Below are 20,381 nucleotides of genomic sequence, written 5' to 3' on the forward strand. Positions count from 1 at the left end.
ATGCGTCAAGCGGACCGCAGTTAGTACTTAAGGCTGCTGCAAATTATTTATAAGGCCCACCTCGTGTATAACGCACCCGACGGAGCGTTCTTTAACTTAAGCATTCAAATCGGCACGCTGCCAGAACCACAAGCAATTATGGAAAGCAAGAGTTATTATACCAAACCCTCAGTCCTAAACCGACTATCTGATGAGATCGACTTTAATGTCTCCATTAAAATTTACCTGCCAAATATAATATCTATCCTAAGACAGAACATTGGTTTTTCTTAAGTACAAAAGTGCCGTTTTTACGTATGAAGTTTTCCCCTTTCCTTTTGTTTTCTTTATTTTTTGTTTTTTTAGAATACCAAAGCCAGAATACTGTACACAAAACAATTGAAAAATAACTTCTATCTAAACACTATGTAAATAAATCTTTACCTGGATCCTTCCGTATGCTTGTGATAGCTTTTAAGATGCAATGCCTTTTGCCAATGCCCTTGCTTCAAACCCCGCATCCTATTTTGTGTTATTTCCCGAGAAAGTTGCCCGCGAAGTTTCCTGCATACCACGGCGATATTGTTTCTGTAACTGTACCATAGATGCGTGTAATATATGGAATAAGAGTTGCTTGCACATGTTTTCAATATCACTGTACACATTGCAACGTACGGGCCAGCGGTTCCGTCAAGCTGTGAGTGTATATTGTGGTAAAAGAAGTTCGTTCACATGTTTTCAAAGCGCAGTACACTTGGAAACGTGTGGCCCTGCGGCTCCGTCAAGTTGCTTTCCTTCAGCTTTTTCCGCAGGCCTCTCGAATCAAGCCCCTGTGATGCAAAACAAAGATTTCTATTCTATGCTATTCTAGCAATACACCCTACGACTAAACAGGTGCCACAGCAAGGAAATAAATACGTAAAAAATAAGCCGGTACTAGTAACACTGCCATTGTGACCATACTTCAACGTGTTTTTCTCTTATTATGTAGTCAAGGTGCAGGTGAAAAAAAAATTGTTTTCTGTGCGTCTGTGTTTATGGGCCTGGGGTCGCCATCATTTCTTAAGATCACATAACTAGCTAGGTTTGTGCAGCGACAGGTAATGCAATCGCCGGTTAACGCAAATTCAAGAAACCGAAATATTCGCTTCTGCTCAGGGCGCAACAAGCTCATAACATGCGTCTATAAGGCCACAAAAACCACACAGAAACCAACACGGTAGTCGTCTACAATGTCCAAAACCTTGTGAGTCTCCAAAGGTCCAGTACAATAGCAAAGATCAATAGCCATCTCTTGCTTCTTTGCCCTGAGCCACACCATGTAAATGCCCGTGCATGACTAATGACCAATCATGGCGTCCGCGGGAATAAATTTGGCAAATAAAAAGGTGCGACTAAGGATATGGCTAAAAATGTGATCTGCGCTGTGATATTAGGCCATGCATATTCGAACTACATTCTTGAGGGAAATCTTAAGCTGGGTGTTATCCATGGCGTATTTTCCCGCTTTGATCGCAAAGACTGCTTTTCTTTGTGTATCGTGGACAAGCAGACACGCCGACATTTTTTGGAGTGCAAGCAGCCAGGAAACTGGTCGCTACCTCTTGCGAGCGCAGTTACCGGAGGGGGTGCTGCAGGCGACGTGACCACGTGTTGTTATTTTGGGAAGCTCAGAAAAACGTTGACCTACTCCCTTAGCCCACTTCCGAGAAGTTTATAAACCACGAGGACATCGTTATTGGAACTGTTCAAGATTAGAGTTTGAGCCAGCGTCTTTCCATCATGATATGGTTTTTCTCTAATACAGGCCGCTCACGCCAACACGAGGCAGCCCTTTACTCCTTTCTTTGTTTTTCTGCTTTTAAATGATCACGCTGTGATGCGGTATCAACTCCGGCTTTTTATTTATTTTGTGATAGACTAGCCAGGCGCAAACGTTTAAACAAAAGAAAGCTGTAATTGCTTTGGTACGCATTTTCTGCCTCCAATTTCAAAATTATTTGCTTTGCTATTAACAACGTAGACATGTCCACGCCGCTCTACAAAAGCCATCTCTTCGTCGAAATGCTGCCTAAATGCCTGTCGACGTCAAACCATCTGTTACGACCGTAATGATTTTCCAACGGGCTCTGAAAACGCTGTAAAAGTGAGTTTGGCCTAAAAGTTAGCACTAAAACAATTGATGGCAAAAACCTTCCAGGATTTGTTAAAACATGCTGTGCGTAATGAAATTAGTCCTGTACAAAGGGTCATAATTTCTTCTCGAGATCTACCATTGACCCGCTTACCAAACTGGTTCGCGAACCGGTGCGGAAGCTTGAACCGGTTAGCAAACCGGTTTTAAAACTTCGATCATCAGCAAAGTGAGAAAAACTGTTTATTATTGTAAAACGACCATAAAAACAAAATACAAACAAATTTCAGAATAGTAATCTTTCCAATTATATGGTTGAAGTTTTTAAAACAGCTAGGGTCAGATTGGGCCAGATTTTGGCAAAGCAGTTGAGGTACTGACGATTTACCAGCCACGTTCTCGCCAAGCACTTATGTCACACTAAGGTCTAATTAGGAGTTGTTTCAAGATACGCAGTAGAGTTGTGTCCGGTCACCATTTATAACTTATACGAAAATTTTGTAATAGCTTCTTATGCACTGGGAATGAGATATTTGAAAGTAGTTTCTAAAAAATGACTTTTCATTTCTAACCAATTATCAAACTAGCTTAGGTCACAGCACGTTTAACGAATTTGGCAATATTTGAAACTTTTACATCTTTTGCAACATGAACTACTCCCGCTGTACCTGCAGATTTTATTTTCAATAGAGGCATTGCACACATTTAAATCTTATTACAGGGAATTCAGGCATTTCGCTCTAGTTTGTCACAATAGGTATTCTAGGATTTTTTCTCAATATTTTTCAAACCAAAGCTAAGGTGGTCCTTGATGAGATGCCTCAAAAACTTGTTACAATATTTTGTAGGTTTGTAGATACAAAGCATTAATTATGACCTTGTTAGTTCTTTTCCAGTGGCATACTGCGTGATCTGTAGCCCATTCCTGAGGTAAACGCAACACACAAATGACTAGTGCAAATTTCTTTGTTCTGTGCGTTCGAGAAACTAACAAATATTTTAGGTAACACAGCTTTTACTGCCTCCCCAGGGACGACAGGTTGTATTTGGCGAAAGTTGGGACAGAGACAGGAGCGTCTAAAGAAACATCTACTCCTTGGTTTCATACTTATTCGATGGTTAAAAGCCATGAGAAAGAGCACAATTTTTTCTTGCACAAACTATCTGCAGAATCATTTAAAACCAAGTGCTGATATTTTTATTTTTGATTTCATTCATTAATCATGAGATTTAACGCACCGGATACTCCGGCGATGAGGCGCGCCACAGAGAAGAGCTGCCGAATAATTTTGACCACCTGGGGATCTTTAACGTGCGCCGAAATTTCGAACATACAGGCTTTTTCGCTTTTCTTTTTACTCTCATCGGAAAACACGCTTGTCCAAAAATATTGGCGTGTTTGGTTGATTTCCGAACATTTATGCCTCGCTATGAGGCGCAACGTATATTTCAAGGCGGCCGACACATTTTCACCACCAGGGAATCTTGAGAGAGCGCTGAAATATCGACACATAGACGTTTTCGTTTTTCGTCAAAATGAGGAAAGTGAAAGCCGGGGGCGCTGATCAAATATGCATCCTTGCTAGCCGCTCTACCAGTCAGCTTCTCATGCGGATACCACAAGTATTTACGCTTTCCAAGTGTGCGACTCTTTTAGGTAATTTGTGAAACGCAACAAGGAGACACGCCTAAGTTGTGCCCTTTCTCCGTTGTGCAGTGCAGCAATCTCAGCCGTGATTGCTCTTATAAATCTTGAGATATAGCGCGCACAAACGGATACAAGAAAGGAAATACACCCGCGCTTCTAACAACACAAATTTTATTAGAAGAAACAGACTCTTTCCCCACAGCGCTTCGCACAAGAATGCAGGAAGCAATTCGACGGCGCACAAATCAAAACTTCATTGTCAGTAATTTCATAATCACGTAACAGCAATCATATCTCCTTATCGGGCAACGCTTAGGAAGGATGGCGTACACAATCTTCATTGTGACAGAAAATGTGCAAGGCCTCTACAGTCTCTCTTGATATTTTATCAGAGTACTGGAGCAGGAAAAAAAATTGGGCCCATCTCCCCGCGAGGGGGACTCGAGTAAATGCGTCGCATAGGTGGTGGGTGTATTGCGTTAACGTTTAGTGTTAGGGGAGTTGGTGGTAGTGAATGCGTTGTATCAGCAGCTTCTTGACGTAGTTTGAATGAGTCAAGGATATAAAGGATATAAGGCGCGTTCGCAGCCACCCATTCTGTGTCGGCTTTGTGGCGCAGCGGGAAGAGGACTATGTACATTGCGTTCCGCCCGCGGTGTCAAGGGATCGAAACCAGTCACCGGATAGTATTTTTTTTTTATATAGTGTAGGTGGAGGGGTGCAGACTACGACTACGGACGTCAACGCGGGTGACATCGTGAGTTACTGAAATGAATACCAAGCGTAATTGTAGAGGGTTTTCCCATTTCCCGTCACAATGAAGATTGTGTACACCATGCTCCCTTAGGGTTGTTCGATAAGCAGATATTATTACTGTTGTTGTCGTATAACATTTATGAGAGACAACACGGTTCGATGTGTGCCCCATCGAATTGCTTCCTTCATCGTTCTATAAAGAGCTGTGGGGTGTAAAGAGTCAGTTTTATCGAATCAAATTTTAGTTGTTAGAAGCGCCTGTCCATCTTGTTGTTTCTTGTCCCCGTTTTTGTGCGCTATTTGTCAAGATGCATCAATTCCCACTCGGTCGGCGCGCAGTTGGGCTCCGGTCGAGTTGCAGTGAAGGAAGGGCAAAGGAGACGTTTTCTATCACCTACGAAATGCTGAAAGTGTGTAACTTCTTTCGCTCAGCCTTGCACTCAACACACGCGATCAGCTGCAACATACCATTGCGACATTGGTGCTCAGCTTTTTTGCGCCTTCTTGCGACCACGTATAGTGCGTTAAAAGGTGTTGAGATTGCGATGAAGGTGAAAAGTTTATGAGAGGTTATGAAGGTAATCTTGAGTGAAAGAGAAAAACCCCGAATGAAATTGGTTGTGGGTTATCAACAACGGTTGGTCGAGCCGTTTCCTCATGAACCGGTAACCGCTATTTATTTTTTTAGCCACAGCTAGACTACCCTACCTCGGGCAGTCTTCGCGGAGTAACCTGGTTTGACCTTGAGAGACAGAGGTCCACCCACACCCCCTTCATGAAGCGCCCGGTTTGGAGCAGCGCCCAATGGCGGGGAGAGATCGGCGAGAAGGGAACGGAGAAGCGCGTGGGACTCGTGCCGCCACCTGGCGGAGGAAGGCGAGGACGCCGCCGCCACAGCGATACGTGTGCGGAATGAAGAAAGATGACGTGCGCGCAGAGCCGTGTGCGATAGTGTAGTACGAACATTCAGCTCTGGCCGCTCGTGCAGCTGCGACGCTGAAAAGACGCCGTTAAAAAAAACAGGAAACGCGCTACTGTTGCGGCCAGCTTCGCTACCTTCAAGATTTACGCGTTAGTGTGAGCTTACCTAATTTTTTTGTTCAGTTCAGATTCGGCTTAAACGGCATCAAAAAATAACGTTTTGAGCTCGGGTTCAGTTAACGGCAGAAGCAATAGTTCAGTTCCGTTTTTCCGTTCGTTTCGTTTCCGGTTCAAAACACTGAAGTAATGACAACCGTTTTATGTTTTCTCAATCTATTTAAAAGCATAGACATGTGCTCAAAGACAGAAGAAAGAAATGTGAATGGTGTAGCTCAAATACCATTTATGCCGTATAACGTTTTGTAACAATGCTGAAAGGAAAATGTGTCTGTGCAGTGCGAACTTATAAGATACTTCGGCTACCCGTGCGAGATCAGCTACGTGAATACAGAAGATGGCTACATACTCGAGATTGACCGAGTTCGGAATGGAATCAACGGAAGCACCCCGGGAGCCGGAAACACGACCCGCCGCTATCCGGTCCTCTTCCTTACTGCTTTCCTCGCCGCCTCGGACATGTGGTTCCTGAACTACCCGTGGCAAACTCCAGGCAAGTCATCCCGAAGGCTGTATTCTGGCTGCAGAGTACAGAATCTACCCAAACATTACACAGAAGCTTTAGAAATGAGTAATCGGTAATAAAATGCGGACAGGAACACCCTCAATTGTTCCAATCTACCAAAAACGCTTCCAGCCAGGGGAAATCCAATCGGGCGAAATTTCGCATGTACTACCGTATGTAAAGAAACATCTACGGGCCGATAACGTAACCTGAAAAGAATTTGCAGTCACAGCTCTAGTCGGCGCTTACGGCGCACCACTCGTGAAGAAAACAAATTAGGCCTAATCTCTGCTGCTAATTTATTGTCAGAGACCGCAGTACTTATAGTCAATTATCTTCCTAGGCGAGCGGGACGATGTGACCGAATATCTGCGAATTGAAGAAACTGAACTAAATTCTATGCTTTTGTGGTGTTGGCGCCCGTCGGGACAGCGGAAGGCAGTATTTTTATTACCTTTTGTTTTTCCTTAAGTTTTTTTTTACCTTCCGCTGACACAGGCCTTTACCACTGGCAATATTTTATTTTGTTAAAAACAATTTGCAAATTACCTATTTATTAGGTGCCGCTGTATTGCTTGTTTATGTATTTGTGTTCTCGGTCAAATCTGCACAACGGTAGCTAACTAGCTAACTTACAAACTAAACTAACTAACAAAACCACGTTGGCTATTATGAATGGTGCAAGCGGCGGTAACAGTTTGGAAATGTTCCAATACATGCCCATTGTATTCAGGCTTACTGGTGCGCGAAACGCGCAGACGGCGCTTTTACTTTTTCGCGGAAGTAAGGCTACTGCAGAACAAACAGTGCCGATGAACATTCCAATGTCGAAACTTTCTTGGTCACTAACCAATAAATCCTATGCACCAATGTAATTAGCAACATTCATACGCGCAATTTTAAAATTCCGGAACATTTCTGCAGGACTTCGGGCATTCAGTCACAAAGCTATAAAAGGGCTCTGCCACACGCGGGCAGAGAAATGTTGGGCGAACAGGTTTGGAACAGTTGTGACCGCAGCTCGTAACAGTAATCACACAGCGTTGCTTTAGAGATGGTATGAATCGCAATAAAATAATTGATTGATATAACGTTTAGCCCGCCGACACTAAGTAGGCGATGAGGCGCGTCGCAGTGGAGCGGCCCGGATTCATTTTGACCGCCTGGGCATCTTTATTTTCGCCGAAATCTCAAAAACACGGGCGTTTTCGGTTTTCGCTTCTACGAGAAAAGTGGCTGTCGCGGAGGGGAGTCGAAGTCGCATGCTTTGCCTCAGCAGCATAACGGTTTGGCCACTGAGCCACCACGGTGGGCCAGTGTAATAAAATATTTCCAAATCCCATGAGCCCTAGCGTTTTTTCTATTACACCACGTGTGGCCACCGTTCTAATGTGGTCATTCCGCAAAGTGGCCAACAGCATTCCCATAACTGATAATTGTATTTAGTATTGCATGAGCAATAGAAGGCACATGTCGGCCAAAGTTGGACACAGTGACCACAACCAAGTGGACACAGCGGGCACAACCAAGGAATAACAGAGAACAATCACGCGTTCCGACAGAAGGGGAATTAGCCGAGCCAGCGGAGGCATTGAATTCTGTGCCAACCTATGGGGGTCGCCTTATACACCCCAATTTCACGGTATCTCGACGTGCCCGTCTCTGCTTGGATGCGTTGTAATATTTAGTGCACAGGGAATTCCGAGCCGACGAGTGACTATCCGATTATTGAATGGGTGTGGCGGCAACAAAATGCTGATACTTGTGGGCAACAAAACGAGTGACTTCCCGGATGAGGCCAGGATAACTCTGAGAAACACCGTGTGAGAAACGCCGTGGTGTCTGTATCTAAATCTGGAGCAAATTCGTCATAAGCGGGCAAGCCTGAAGTTCGTGAGGGAGGGTGGTGGGATGATCACGTATTAAGAGAGTTTGCGGGTAAATCTCGTAATACTTTTGCTTTCCTCTACTTTATTCAGGCAAGTACTGTTGCTGTCCTTCATGCTAAACAAAAGAAGTCAATAAATTCCACCTTTGAGCGCCCTATGATAAAAAACGACAAAGTTCGCTGCTTAAAAAAAATATATTTGAGCTAGACCATGTATTTCTGCAACATCCTGCATTAGAATTACTGAAGGAACATGGAGAAAACTATGCTGTTTTCGTCCGCAGGATTTCTGTTTGCAGACGCTGGTTTCGACGTTTGGGCCTTGAATGCGAGGGACGCGGAGCCATATTCGTCCCACAAGACCCTGTCAAAAAAAGACCCGGCATATTGGCGGTGGAGGCAAGTGCCTGACTTTGCCAACTGGCGCAGAAATGTTGCGCTAAACATGACGTGTGGCTGAAGAAAATGTAGTTTTCGTGCCTGTCTGTATACTGTGTCTGTGTCCATGTTATTTGTATTTGTGTATTTGTGTGTTATTTCAAGCATAACGTATATTTATATATGACAACTGTCTTTTCGCTGATTCCACAATCACCTATGATGTTGACGTAACCGCGTGTTTTATTCTGCGTTTAGCTTCGAAGAAATCGGGCGTTACGACGTTGCTGCAGCCATCGACCATGTTCTCAACGCAACTGGCGCCGAAAAGCTTACGCTTATGACTTTGTCGCAAGGTGTTGCTGTATCCGTTATCCTCCTCTCACTGCGACCAGAATACAACGACAAGGTGAGCCACTCAGGTGATATGGTTCTTTATAAATTTTAATTTTACTGCCACAATTGTGTACAAAAAAATGAATATTTAAGTTGGTACAGACTGTGCTATACGGTTGTTTTTCGTAGAAAGTTGCAGGCTGTTTTCCATCAAGGGTACTCAACCCAGGTAAGGGTACTCAACCATGGATCACATACATGTCGGCCACCAAGTGAAAGAAAAATCCAGAGTACGTTAAACCCATTTACATAGCATTCAAATATTACAAGAAAGCGTTTGATTGTGCACTTACTGCCGCTTTTTTAGAAGCCCTAAAGCGCCAAGGAATGAAAGAAACCTGCATAAGATTTTAGGAGACATATAGCAATTACACGTGCACGATAACCTTCCATAAGCAAAGCTGTAAATTTTCAATAAAAAAGAGAGCAAAACAGGTAGATATCATCTCTCCAAAACCATTCATAGCATTCCTGGAAGGGGTATTTAAAAAGCTTGACTGGAAAAACATCGGTTTAAGGATAAACGGGGAATTCTTAAGCCATCGGAGGTTTGTGGACGGCATATTACTACAGAGTAAAACTGCAGAACACCTGCAAGCAATGCCTAGGGAACTACAATCATAAAGCAAGGCCGTGTGACTACAAATAAGTGTAAATAAATGTAAAGTAGGTAATAAGGAATCAGCAGGCCAAAAACGTCCGCTGTAGATTAGTGAATGAAACGCTAGAAGTAAAACATGCACCCACCTCGGACAGATGGTTAGGGCTGACACCAACCACGAGAGAGAAATCCGCGCAGAGTAGGTATGGGCTAAGGAGCACTGTGCAAGTACTCCCAAACAATGAAAAGTAAGCTATCTCTCTTACTCAAAAGAAAAATCTACGACCAGAGCATACTGCCGTTGATGCCACACGGAGCTGAAACTTGGCGCCTTACTGAACAACTACAAATCGAACTCAGGTCGGCTCAACGGGATATTGGAAAGAATTGTGTTAGGTATTGCTCTGTGGGACAATAACCTTGCTACCTGGATCAAAAAGCCACCTCGAATTGAAGACTTCATAGTTCAAATTAAAAAAATGGACATGGGCTAGCCATGTAGTGAGATGAACCGACAACCGGCGCACAATGAGGGTAACAGAATGGATACGAACAGATGGGTATAGAAGAAGGGGAAGGCAAATAACACGATGGAGGACTGAAATACGGAACTTTGGGGCTAAACCGTGAACTAGAGCACCGCAGGACACGAGAAGTTAGAGGTTAATGGGAGAGGCCTTCGTCCTGCACTAGACCTGACTCGGCTGGTGATGATTATGATGATTATGATGATGGTGATGAGAATTTCAAGGGGACAAAGCACGAAGCAAGGATCATTCATGGGTTTGAGAACCGTAAGTAAGGGTGCGTATAGCCACTAAATCTTCTGCCAGTCAAGCAGAGAGGAGCAGAGCAAGAGTTATATACCCTATGCATCAATTAATACTCGCATGCATAACAGTAAAGAAGGCACAAGGAGAAACAAATGGCTCACGTCCAAACCTTCCGGTGATTTAGTGTTCACTTGTCAAACAGAACTTGTGTTAATATGTTGCTCCTAATCGCTGGACCTGAATTGGCGGTTAGAATGAACACATATATTAGAGGTCATAGTTAACCTACTGGTTCTACAGTCTCCAACTAATAGTAGGAAAGCCGTAATTGACGCCAATATAAAGATGAAAATAGCAGGGGATGCGGCACTAAATTGAAGTTACCACCTCTATGGAGGGCAGAAGCCAGCTAACTTTGCCGGCACATAGAATTGGAATAATCAGCATTCTAACAAGCTGTGGATACGTTTTCGAAAGCTTCAAGGCAAAGAAAAAGCTTGACGTTTGATGCTTTTTGAAGATTTAACAGAGTAAAATACGATTGTTTGTATGGCTGTTAAGATTATTAGATGCGACGCTTAGAGCATCTCTTGTCGGCGGCCCTGTCCTTCCTGCGTGCGTCCGTTGTTGTCCGCGTGCGTCCGTTGTCCGTAGCCACTCTCCCGCTCTCCTCTCCGATAGCGAACACTCTCTCGCGAGGGGCATTGGATTGGATTCGATTGGATTGGCTTGGCTTGGCTTGGATTGGATTTGGATTGAATTGGATTAAAGTAGATTGTGTTGGATTGTGTTGCGTCATAGCCACGGCAGACCCACTGGCGCCGGTGCGTGCCCAGGTGAGAGCGTGCGCGGCCCAGCGCACTCTCACTCCGCCGGTGGGCGGCGCTGCGCGCGGTGCTGCGCCGCGCACCGCGGCAGGCACGGATGGGATACCGATGGAGTTGATTAACCAGTTAGGACCAAAGAGCAAGGGAAAGCTACTGCAAGCCATCAGAACAAGGATAGAAGAAAAGGCAATACCAGCCACGTGGCAAATGAGCAGGATGAACTTAGTGTACAAGGGCAAAGGAGTCAGGACAAACCCAAGCTCGTATAGGCCAGTAACCGTCACGTCAGTGCTGTACAGGTTAGCAATGTAGGCAGTGAAGTTCGAACTAGAGCAGTGGGTGGAAGAAAATAGGATATTGGGGGAGCTTCAAAATGGGTTTCGAAAGGACAGAAGACTAGACGACAACTTATTCGTGGTAAGCCAATGCATAGAGGTGGCGAAAATGCAAAACCGACCTCTGTGGTTAGCCTTTCTGGACATTAAAGCGGCTTATGATAATGTAGACAGGGAGCGGCTTTGGAGTATCCTGGAGGACGAGGGAGTTGGGGCAGAATTCATTAGCTTACTCAGGGAGCTATACCGGGAGAACCAAGTGCAAATAGTGTGGGAGGGGGTAACATACAATAGGCCTGTATACACCTACAAGGATCTGAAGCAAGGATGTCCTCTCTCTCCGCTGCTGTTCATGATCTACATGACGGGGTTAGAAAGGAAGCTAGAAGTCAGCACGATGGGGTTCGACTTATCCTACATGAAAAACGGACAGGCGGTGGAACAACGGGTTCCGGGACTAATGTATGCAGACGACGTATTGTTGATGGCGGACAACCGGATATGTATGCAGGGCTTGATGGATATATGCGGTAAAGAAGCGACGCACCTAGGGCTATCCTTCAGCAGAGAAAAATCGGGGATCATGGTCTTTAATGACGGCGAGGAGCACAAAACAGTATCAGTGCAGCAAGTAAAAATACCATTGGTGAAAGAGTATAAATATTTAAGAGTATGGCTGAACAACAGCGAAGATTACACGCAGGCGCATGAGGCTCACCTTAAGACGAAAGGAAGACGGAACGCGGCTATTATGAAGCATAGAGCCCTCTGGGGATACAGCAAATACGAGGTGGTAAGGGGAGTCTGGAAAGGGGTCATGGTACCAGGATTAACTTTCGCTAATTCGGTTCTGTGCATGAAGTCAGAGACCCAAGCGGGCCTGGAAGTAAATCAGAGGGCGGTAGGCAGATTGGCCCTAGGGGCCCACAGTAAAACTACAAATGAAGCGGTACAAGGGGATATGGGCTGGTCGTCTTTCGAGGCGAGGGAGGCGCAGAGCAAGATAAAGTTTGAGGAGCGACTTCATGACATGGAGGACGAAAAATGGGCCGCGAGGGTGTTAAGTACCTGTATTTGAGGAGTGTGGACACGCAGTGGAGACGGAGGACCAGACAGCTGACCAAGCGGTACGGAAATTCGGTAGGGGAAAGCGGGGTTTACACAACAGTTAAAAAGCAGGTAAAGGCAGCAGAGACGACGAAGTGGGCAGAGAGAATGGAAGCGAAAAAAACCCTGGAGACTTATAGGACAGAGAAACGGGAAATTAAGAAGGAGGGATTCTATGACAATACGAGAGGCAGTGCGTTGCTCTTCGAGGCACGGGCAGGGTGCCTGAGAACCCGGGCATACACGGGTAGCTACAGGCAGCAGGATGAAACGTGTGCATGCTGCGGCAGTGATCGGGAAACTATAGAACATATTGTCAGGAGCTGCACAGAGATACGGCCACCGTGGGGTGAGGGGGAAACGACGCTGGCGGAGGCTTTGGGATTTGGGGCGAGGGGGAACCTCAACTTCAAGGCCACAGAGGTGACGAAGAGGCGACTGGAGTGGTGGTGGAGGAAAAGCAGGGAAGGGATAGGTACGCAGGTGGAGTAATCATGCGGACGAGAATTTAGAACAGCGAGGGGAGAAAAAAGGGGGGTGGGGGCGATGAGTTTAAAACAGAAAAGAGGGAGAAATGGGAGGGAGGAAGCAAATCTATAGGTTTACCTGGGAGTAGGGCATGTAAACGTAATAAAACAGGCAAGTCGATTGCTGACAACCGACGCCCCGATTCAAAGGGAAAGCCACTAATCATCATCATCATCATCACCATCGCATGTGCAGTACTCTCTCTCTCCGCGGTCTCCTCTCCTTCGGGCGCGCAGCGCATATAACCACTTTGCCGCTCTCCAGCGGCCTTTCGGTTGACGGTTGCTCTCCGCGTGCGCTTGAACCCCCCCTCAGCGTCGCATCACACCAGCGTTCCCGCGGGGGGAGGTGGGCGTAATTTTTCATCTATATTTAGGGCACGGCGGAAAAAAGGCTTCAAATTCTTTCGCTCACACGTAGCTATTGCCTAGTGTAATTTTTTTCTTCATTTATGTTATTTCACAGTAACATTTTGGTCATCTCATGATGCTGTAAACTTAAACAGATCAGCGAATCCTTAGTCAATGTACCTATTCATGCACTTTGTGTAGGGTGGAACCACACAAGCGTGAATTTATGCCGCATGCGATAATCGAGAACTAGGCCCACGGAGGACAAGCCTACGCGTAAAACGCTCGCTACGTCAAAAGCAAGAAAGTCTTAGCGCAAATTACAGGGTGCCATCTGCCGGTAACACATAAAACCTCTGTTGATCCTCTGAATTCGATTCTGTAGAGAAGGCAGCGTAATTTTTGTTTACAGGTTGTTTTACACCGACGCATTTTCGAAGGAAGAGCGAAAAATGATTAGACACTTGGGTACGACCTTCAGCAAGGGAAAATATACAATGGGCAGATTTGATCACGAAGTAACAACATTTCGCGACAAAATCCTCTGCTGTTGAAGACTAAGGAAAGTCTGCTCCTCTCGAGTCTATTTTTTCTGGCTCCACACCTACGGCAACCGATGGGGTTTCGCTTGAGCCCCGAAAACGTAAAAAGTAATCGTAGTACAAAATTGATGCAAGGACCCTTAAGATGGCATCAAAGTAAGGCTTGGCGGTATACTCATCAAACCGACATCCTCAATCAAGATATTTGGAGTGACGTAATAGGAAAACTCCGAAAACACCCTTCTCCTCACTACGCTTCAAGAAACAACGGCTCAAATTGTTCGGATGCTGCGTAGGAAAGCGAACTAGAGCCATGAATTGAAAGGAAACGCCATGGCCCATGTTGAGCATGCCTTTTCCTTCTCCAGAATCATTCACGTGGCTACATATGCGGTTCTGGAGGCATCGGAGCGCGAAAAGCTACAGGCCTTTCTTAAAAAGGCATCAAAACAAGCCCTGGTACTTCCTACAAGCAACTTTAAGGTCCATCTCACAGCTAAGACACTGCACAACACCATCGAAGAGTTCATAAAAAACCCACCTAACGGTGCAGAAAGTAAGATTCGGAGCAAGCCTAAGGCTGGCTTCCGACTGTTGCCGTAACTGTCATAATAACTTTAAAAAATGACGTCTGTTGACGTGTCAGCCAATCGAACTGCGGAACACGCCGTTTTTTTTTTTTTTTTACGTCCACAGATCACGGTAGGGCTTTTGCGTCGGTATTCTGAACATAGCCTAACGGGAAGAGAACGCAAGCTAAGCTTGAGTACACGGCGCCGCACATCACGGAAAATGCAGTGGACATCCCAGCTCACATAAGAACCATAATTATTGTCCTTTCAATACTCCGAAATATGTCCCCCTCAATATAATGAGGAAGGCGCATAGCCAGAGCTCCTGCGTTGGAAAATCATTTTGCAGGACAAGGCCATGTCGTCTATACCGACGCGGCAGAATACACGAGGTACGGAGTAATATCGGCGTTCGTTACCTCCGGAACCGACCTCATTTCAAGTCTGAACATTGAATCGTCTAACACCCATCCAGTTGAAGGGACGGCTATCGCCCTTTTCCTGTCCCAGACAAAGGACAAAGTAATTTGTACTTACAATCAAGCCGACTGCCGAGCATACTATGCAGGTAGGATTTCAAGGGAAGCGCGTCGGGTTCCCCTCCAACTACCCCCGAGAAGCAGGTCACAATCAAATTACCCTGGACCACCCTTCTGTTCGCGGCAACCAGACAGCACCTGTACTGGCCCGATGACTCACCCACCGGGCACCACAAGAGTCGGAGGGGACCTGGCAACCGCTCCTCACATACTCCGACATCAATCAACGTTGTCGACTAGCGAGAACACTAAACCCAGTCACCGATCAGGCCACGAAAGAACCGGAAGTCATCCTGAGACAACTACAGACTAATACCTACCCACACCCAACGCGGCTGCACGCCATCCATCCTACTCTTCTGACACTCTATGTACTCATTGCCAAGCCATATTGTACTCATTGCACGCTGTACCATAGTGTCTGGGAATGCCAACTTAACCCAGATCTTCCCCGAACCCCTCACGCGAGCAGTGGGAGAGTACACTGGCCAGCTGCCCTGAAATGCAGCTTTTGCTAGCGGAAAGGGTGGAGAAAGTCGGGCGTGCCAACGGAGTCTTGGACTTAAGAGTCCGACCACAAATATGCTCACTTCAACTGTGAATAAATTTATCTCTCTCTCTCTCTCTCTCTCTCTCTCTCTCTCTCTCTCTCTCTCTCTCTCTCTCTCTGAGGTTCCCGGTGGATGGTCGCACTTGGCACGACGCACTCTTTCTGCTGCCATGGTCAGCTGCAATGGGGTTCCGCGCGATAGAAGTAACGCAGCGTTTTAGCAGCGATCAGAGTGGAGAGCCTCGATGCCATGTTGATGACAGCGCACTCCGATCCCCTTTCTGTGCGTCCTTGCTACCGCCTTTAGATCATTCGTATCAAGGTATTCTCGTTTTCTGCCTTTCGTACGCCATCCCGAAAACGAAAGGGCATTTTCTCACTTCAGTGAGCGAAGAACCATGCACACAAGACGTTACTCCTGAACTAATTGAGGTCGTCAAGGCGGGTAGGTTGGACCATATCCACCCCAGATATTTGGCGGGGCCAACCACGAAACATTGTGCGCAATCGTCACACATTGCTGCCCATATAAAAAGGTGTTAAATCAGTATATCACCATGGGTAAGTGCTATTCTGGGGGTACAGGATTTAGAGCACACGTGAAGACCTCTGCTGGCCTCGACCCTCCTATTGATAGCGCCTAAATCGATTGATTGATTGATTGATTGATTGATTGATTGATTATTTGATTGATTGATTGATTGATTGATTGATTTATTGATTGATTGATTGATTGATTGATTGATTGATTGATTGATTGATTGATTGATTGATTGATTGATTGATTGAGTGAGTGAGTGATTGATTGATTGATTGATTGATTGATTGATTGATTGATTGATTGATTGATTGATTGATTGATTGATTGATTGATTGATTGATTGATTGATTGATTGATTGATTTTTAAAACGCCGTGCAATATTCCTGCGGTATGGGCTAAGACCAGCTAGCGTGATTGGAGTTTAAAAGGATCCACGTTTTTCCGGCTTAAAGGGACACTGAAGACAAAACCGAAGTTGGTCGAAATAGATAGATTGGTGTCCCAAAAAAACGAATATACCACCAGCCTCTGGGTCAGTATCTTGAAAACAGTCGCGTAAAGAATAAAAATGAAGGTATCAGCCGCCCAGCAGAGATGACGTCAAGGAGGACTGAGCGGATGTTCTAATAGTCACATCAAGAACAACAGAACGAGAACCGCACACGAGCTCGCAAGGAAACACATAAAATCTCTCTTTGCAGATTCACTCCAATACGTCATAAGCAATGGTAAATATACAGGTATATTTCACACCGTATATTCGCAAGCTACCAAGCCGCGGCGCCGGTGACGGTTGCGATGGTTATTGCAGGTTCGGCGAAGTCACATGTGTGTAATCTTCTTGTTTACATCATGGCAAGAAGTTGTGCGTCGGCCTTCCACTGTTCCGCTATTCTGTGTAGATTAGGATAGAAACAAGCGCAAACAAAGTTTTGCATCCAGGCCAGCGGCGGAAGCTGTATGCGTGTGTAGCGGTCGCGTTCGCATCGCGATTAATGGGCCACTGAAGTGAATTTTTCAAGCTCATGTTTTTGCTTGCACTGCGTATACTGGCTCAAATTAGCACACTTTTCATCGTTTATCCGGTTGGCAAGTCGGTAATTATTTTACAAGGCACGAAAGAAGAAAAACTACCTTGCGCTGTTTGCGGCGGCCGCACCAACTAAAGGCTGTGACGATGAGAGGAGATGCACCGTGATTAGACGATGCCCAAGGTTAGCAATCAAACAAGTTTCGGTTTCGGTTCTGTAAAACAACGGGCTTGAACACCGAAGGTATCGTTGGGTGGGCATTCTAAATATCTCAGTAATCATCGTACCGCGCTTCCGCAATGTTGTCAGGTGTAAAATGAATAAGATAAGCCTCCCAGGACGGCTTGGAATCGTAGCAATCACTAGCCGAGGCCTACCCAGTGGATGAACGCCCTCCATGTCCCCGCAGACGCTCAAATGCCATGCGCTTTTCCCCCATATTTGGAGCTTTCCTCACTCATGCCTGTGTCGTAAAAAGCGTGTTCGCACCTGGCCAAGGGTCTGTTAATTCTGGCCTGTGCCCACTTCCCGCAAGTCGTCGGTGCTTATAGCATACGCACGCCAAAGAGAACTCGCTAGCGCGCCAGTGTCAGCCTGCGCGCGTTCTGTCAACTAGTTCGTGGAGCAATGAACGTTTCGGCCCAAGAAAAGGTTAACTCAGAAAAGAAAACATCGGAGGAAAACAAAAAAGTTAATTGATAAAAAACAGAATGTTCCCGCGGCGATTCGAACTCATGACTTGCAAAACACTTGCAATGACATACCAGAGTCCTCCTATGCTTTGACTCTGTACATACCGACGCTCCAGACCACTCGGCAACGGGCGAGCGATGCTGACCTTGCAAATATAAGGTATATAATGTATAACCAGTTTACACTTTTATTTAGTAATAGCATTTCAAGCAGCTTACGTGACTATTTGTTGTATTGCGCTGGTGCAGTAAGCGTGTCCAAGTTTCCACAATATCGCACGTCTAGCAATGGCATTTCTTAGACGGAAAAGCGTTCGCACATGCGTAGTCGTGCTGCCGACCGCTGTGCTTGTTCGCCCAGCGCAAGAAAGTGCTTCCCGCAAGCTAGCTTCACGCTGTGCGGTAAAAGTATCTGTTGATTTTATTTGCATAGTACCTATATTGACTTCGCTGACTATTCTCCCGCCTTCAAGAGGCCTTATATTTTCCTACTGGCGTACCAGTCAGCGAAGCGTCGCATGTGCGCTTGTGCAGCGCTTGTTTGAAGCGACATTGAATTCGAACTAGATACAGTGTACAAACTAACGAAGTAAATAAAGGCACATTCTTCCTTTCGCAAACGTGTCTTGGCTTCGTTTCAACTGAGAGAACGAATTGCGACGACCCGTCGGCGGCCGGCGAACGAAACGCTGGGCCGACCGACTCTGTCTCAAGGCCGGGGAGCCGTGTAGTAGTGCAGCTAATTGCCAGCTCATCTCCTGCCGACGTCCCACGAAAACGCTACATAAATTGGGCGAGGGTGCACAGAGGAGGATAGCATTTTCGAATTGATTTTTCTACTAAATAAATTAGCGTAAACGCGCTCAGAGTGGTCGAAACAGGGCCTAGGGACTCCGGACTACAATTTGCGCTCGTAATCCCGCAATGTTTAGAAATCACTTCCATGTCCCTTTAAATTCGACGCAGTGCTCGTGAGGATCGACTGTGCTTATTATGTTAAAATTATCACTAGCGACGATTCAACCCCGCACCGGGTATGTAATGTGTGCGCAACATTTTTAAAAAGCTTATTGGCATGGCCGGAGTGAAGTGACTAGTTGAGCCCCGTAAATCGCAAGAATCGAGTGCTACCCTTACGACGAACAGAAGGCCCTCGATCGCGTGTTAATTTCCTGCTTCGGCCTCAAAGCGTATGCATTGGTGACGTACGTGGTTGTTCGAACCGATTTCTTGATTGTCCTGAAGTAGAATAAAATGTGTGCTTCAAACCGGGTATTTTGATTCAGGGCGTTGTATTCGTACCTAGGAAAAACGATAATTTGGAAATCATGTTACGCACGTTTTCGATTCCATACTGGCGCAAATGCATTTGTCAGTTGTGGCAGAAGGACTCTGGTTGTGGTTTGGGTGTTCGTAAAAGCTCTAGGCAGATGGACTAATAGTCAACTCGCTTCGCAAATCGTTCAACAGATGGCGCAATAAGCATTGCCATGTCGCGGCCGAAAACTTTACCTAGCACGCTGTTACTTTACCCTAGCACGCTGTTACTAACTGATGGCGCCACATTGTTAAGCCGAGTGCATTCAATAGTCTAAAACTCGATGATCCATAACGAGAATGCAAATCAAAACCGTGCCCATGCCGTCGTTCTTGCTGCGGTTGCGCTGTCCGCTAGTCATTTTGTAGGTAAAGTTAGAAGACGCCCGGCACATTCACATTGTTTAGCCACCAGCTCACGTCCCGTGCTGCACCGAGATGTATGCCCAGTGAGTGGCAGGTAACCCAGTGTGAAGCGGGCAAGTTCTTTGTCGTATACGCCGAGTGCATGACCAGTGGCTCAGGACTGCGGCCGCGATTGTTCGCTTAGTAGGTTTCAGTTTTCGTGCTAGAACACACCGCTGTCTCACTCGCTTGCGGCAACCATCGACGTTACGCGAAACGTCATGAAATGCCGCGAGGAATAAAATGCGATTGTCAATTGCTCATTTCTCGGTAATTAAAGCATCTTTCGCCGCCAAATAAGCGTTGAGATGGCTTTGGGGTAGTCCAACATTTGTCGGGTCCCAATTTGCTATTTTCCTTCAGTGTCACTTGAAATTTGGGCTTAAAAGAGTAATCACCATTCTTTTCCTTCTGTGACTTTTCCTTCAAACTGTTACAAAGAAACTTGGACAGTCGTCCATGCATTCGCGTTTGAAACGCCCAAAGTTGCGTTTAACGAGCAGGCAAGCAACGTCAAACTCATTGTATTTCAAGAAGGGAGTACAGTTCGACGACATTAGTCCTCAAGGCCTAAAGTTAGGTCTAACATCAAGTGGGCGCATGCCCGCGTCACTCCGGTGTCGCTGTACCGGAAGACGTTCGGCTAGCTCCTAAAGAATAGTTACTCCGTTGCCAAGGCCTCATGTTACACTCGCAAAATTCAAGCAGATGGAGTAGAAGTACTTTGCGCCAAAATAGGCTTTCGCGTGAGCTATTTGGCGCATATTCGCGCAGATTACAGTTGTATGCTCTGCAGTTTTCACCCACCGTCCTGTACACCCGATTAAGTGTGATCCACTTTTATATCTCTAGAAGAACAGGATGAGGTGTAGGAGTTCTCTGACTGTG

At 45.9% G+C, this 20,381-nt stretch overlaps 1 protein-coding gene across 2 annotated transcripts in view; it reads left to right on the forward strand.

Moving 5' to 3' along the window:
• LOC144179365 (lysosomal acid lipase/cholesteryl ester hydrolase-like) overlaps nt 1-20,381 on the forward strand; it is a 45,379-nt gene that overhangs the window by 11,837 nt on the left and 13,161 nt on the right. For both annotated transcript variants that reach the window (XM_077707694.1, XM_077707693.1), the window contains exons 2-4: nt 5,895-6,108; nt 8,293-8,407; nt 8,645-8,795. In XM_077707694.1, coding sequence (XP_077563820.1) covers nt 5,895-6,108; nt 8,293-8,407; nt 8,645-8,795 — 480 coding nt within the window. The remainder of the gene's footprint in view (nt 1-5,894; nt 6,109-8,292; nt 8,408-8,644; nt 8,796-20,381) is intronic.

Source organism: Haemaphysalis longicornis, unplaced genomic scaffold, assembly GCF_048455015.1.
Source record: "Haemaphysalis longicornis isolate Haplotype H1 unplaced genomic scaffold, Haemaphysalis longicornis Haplotype H1 scaffold_4, whole genome shotgun sequence".
Classification (NCBI taxonomy): Eukaryota; Metazoa; Arthropoda; class Arachnida; order Ixodida; family Ixodidae; genus Haemaphysalis; species Haemaphysalis longicornis.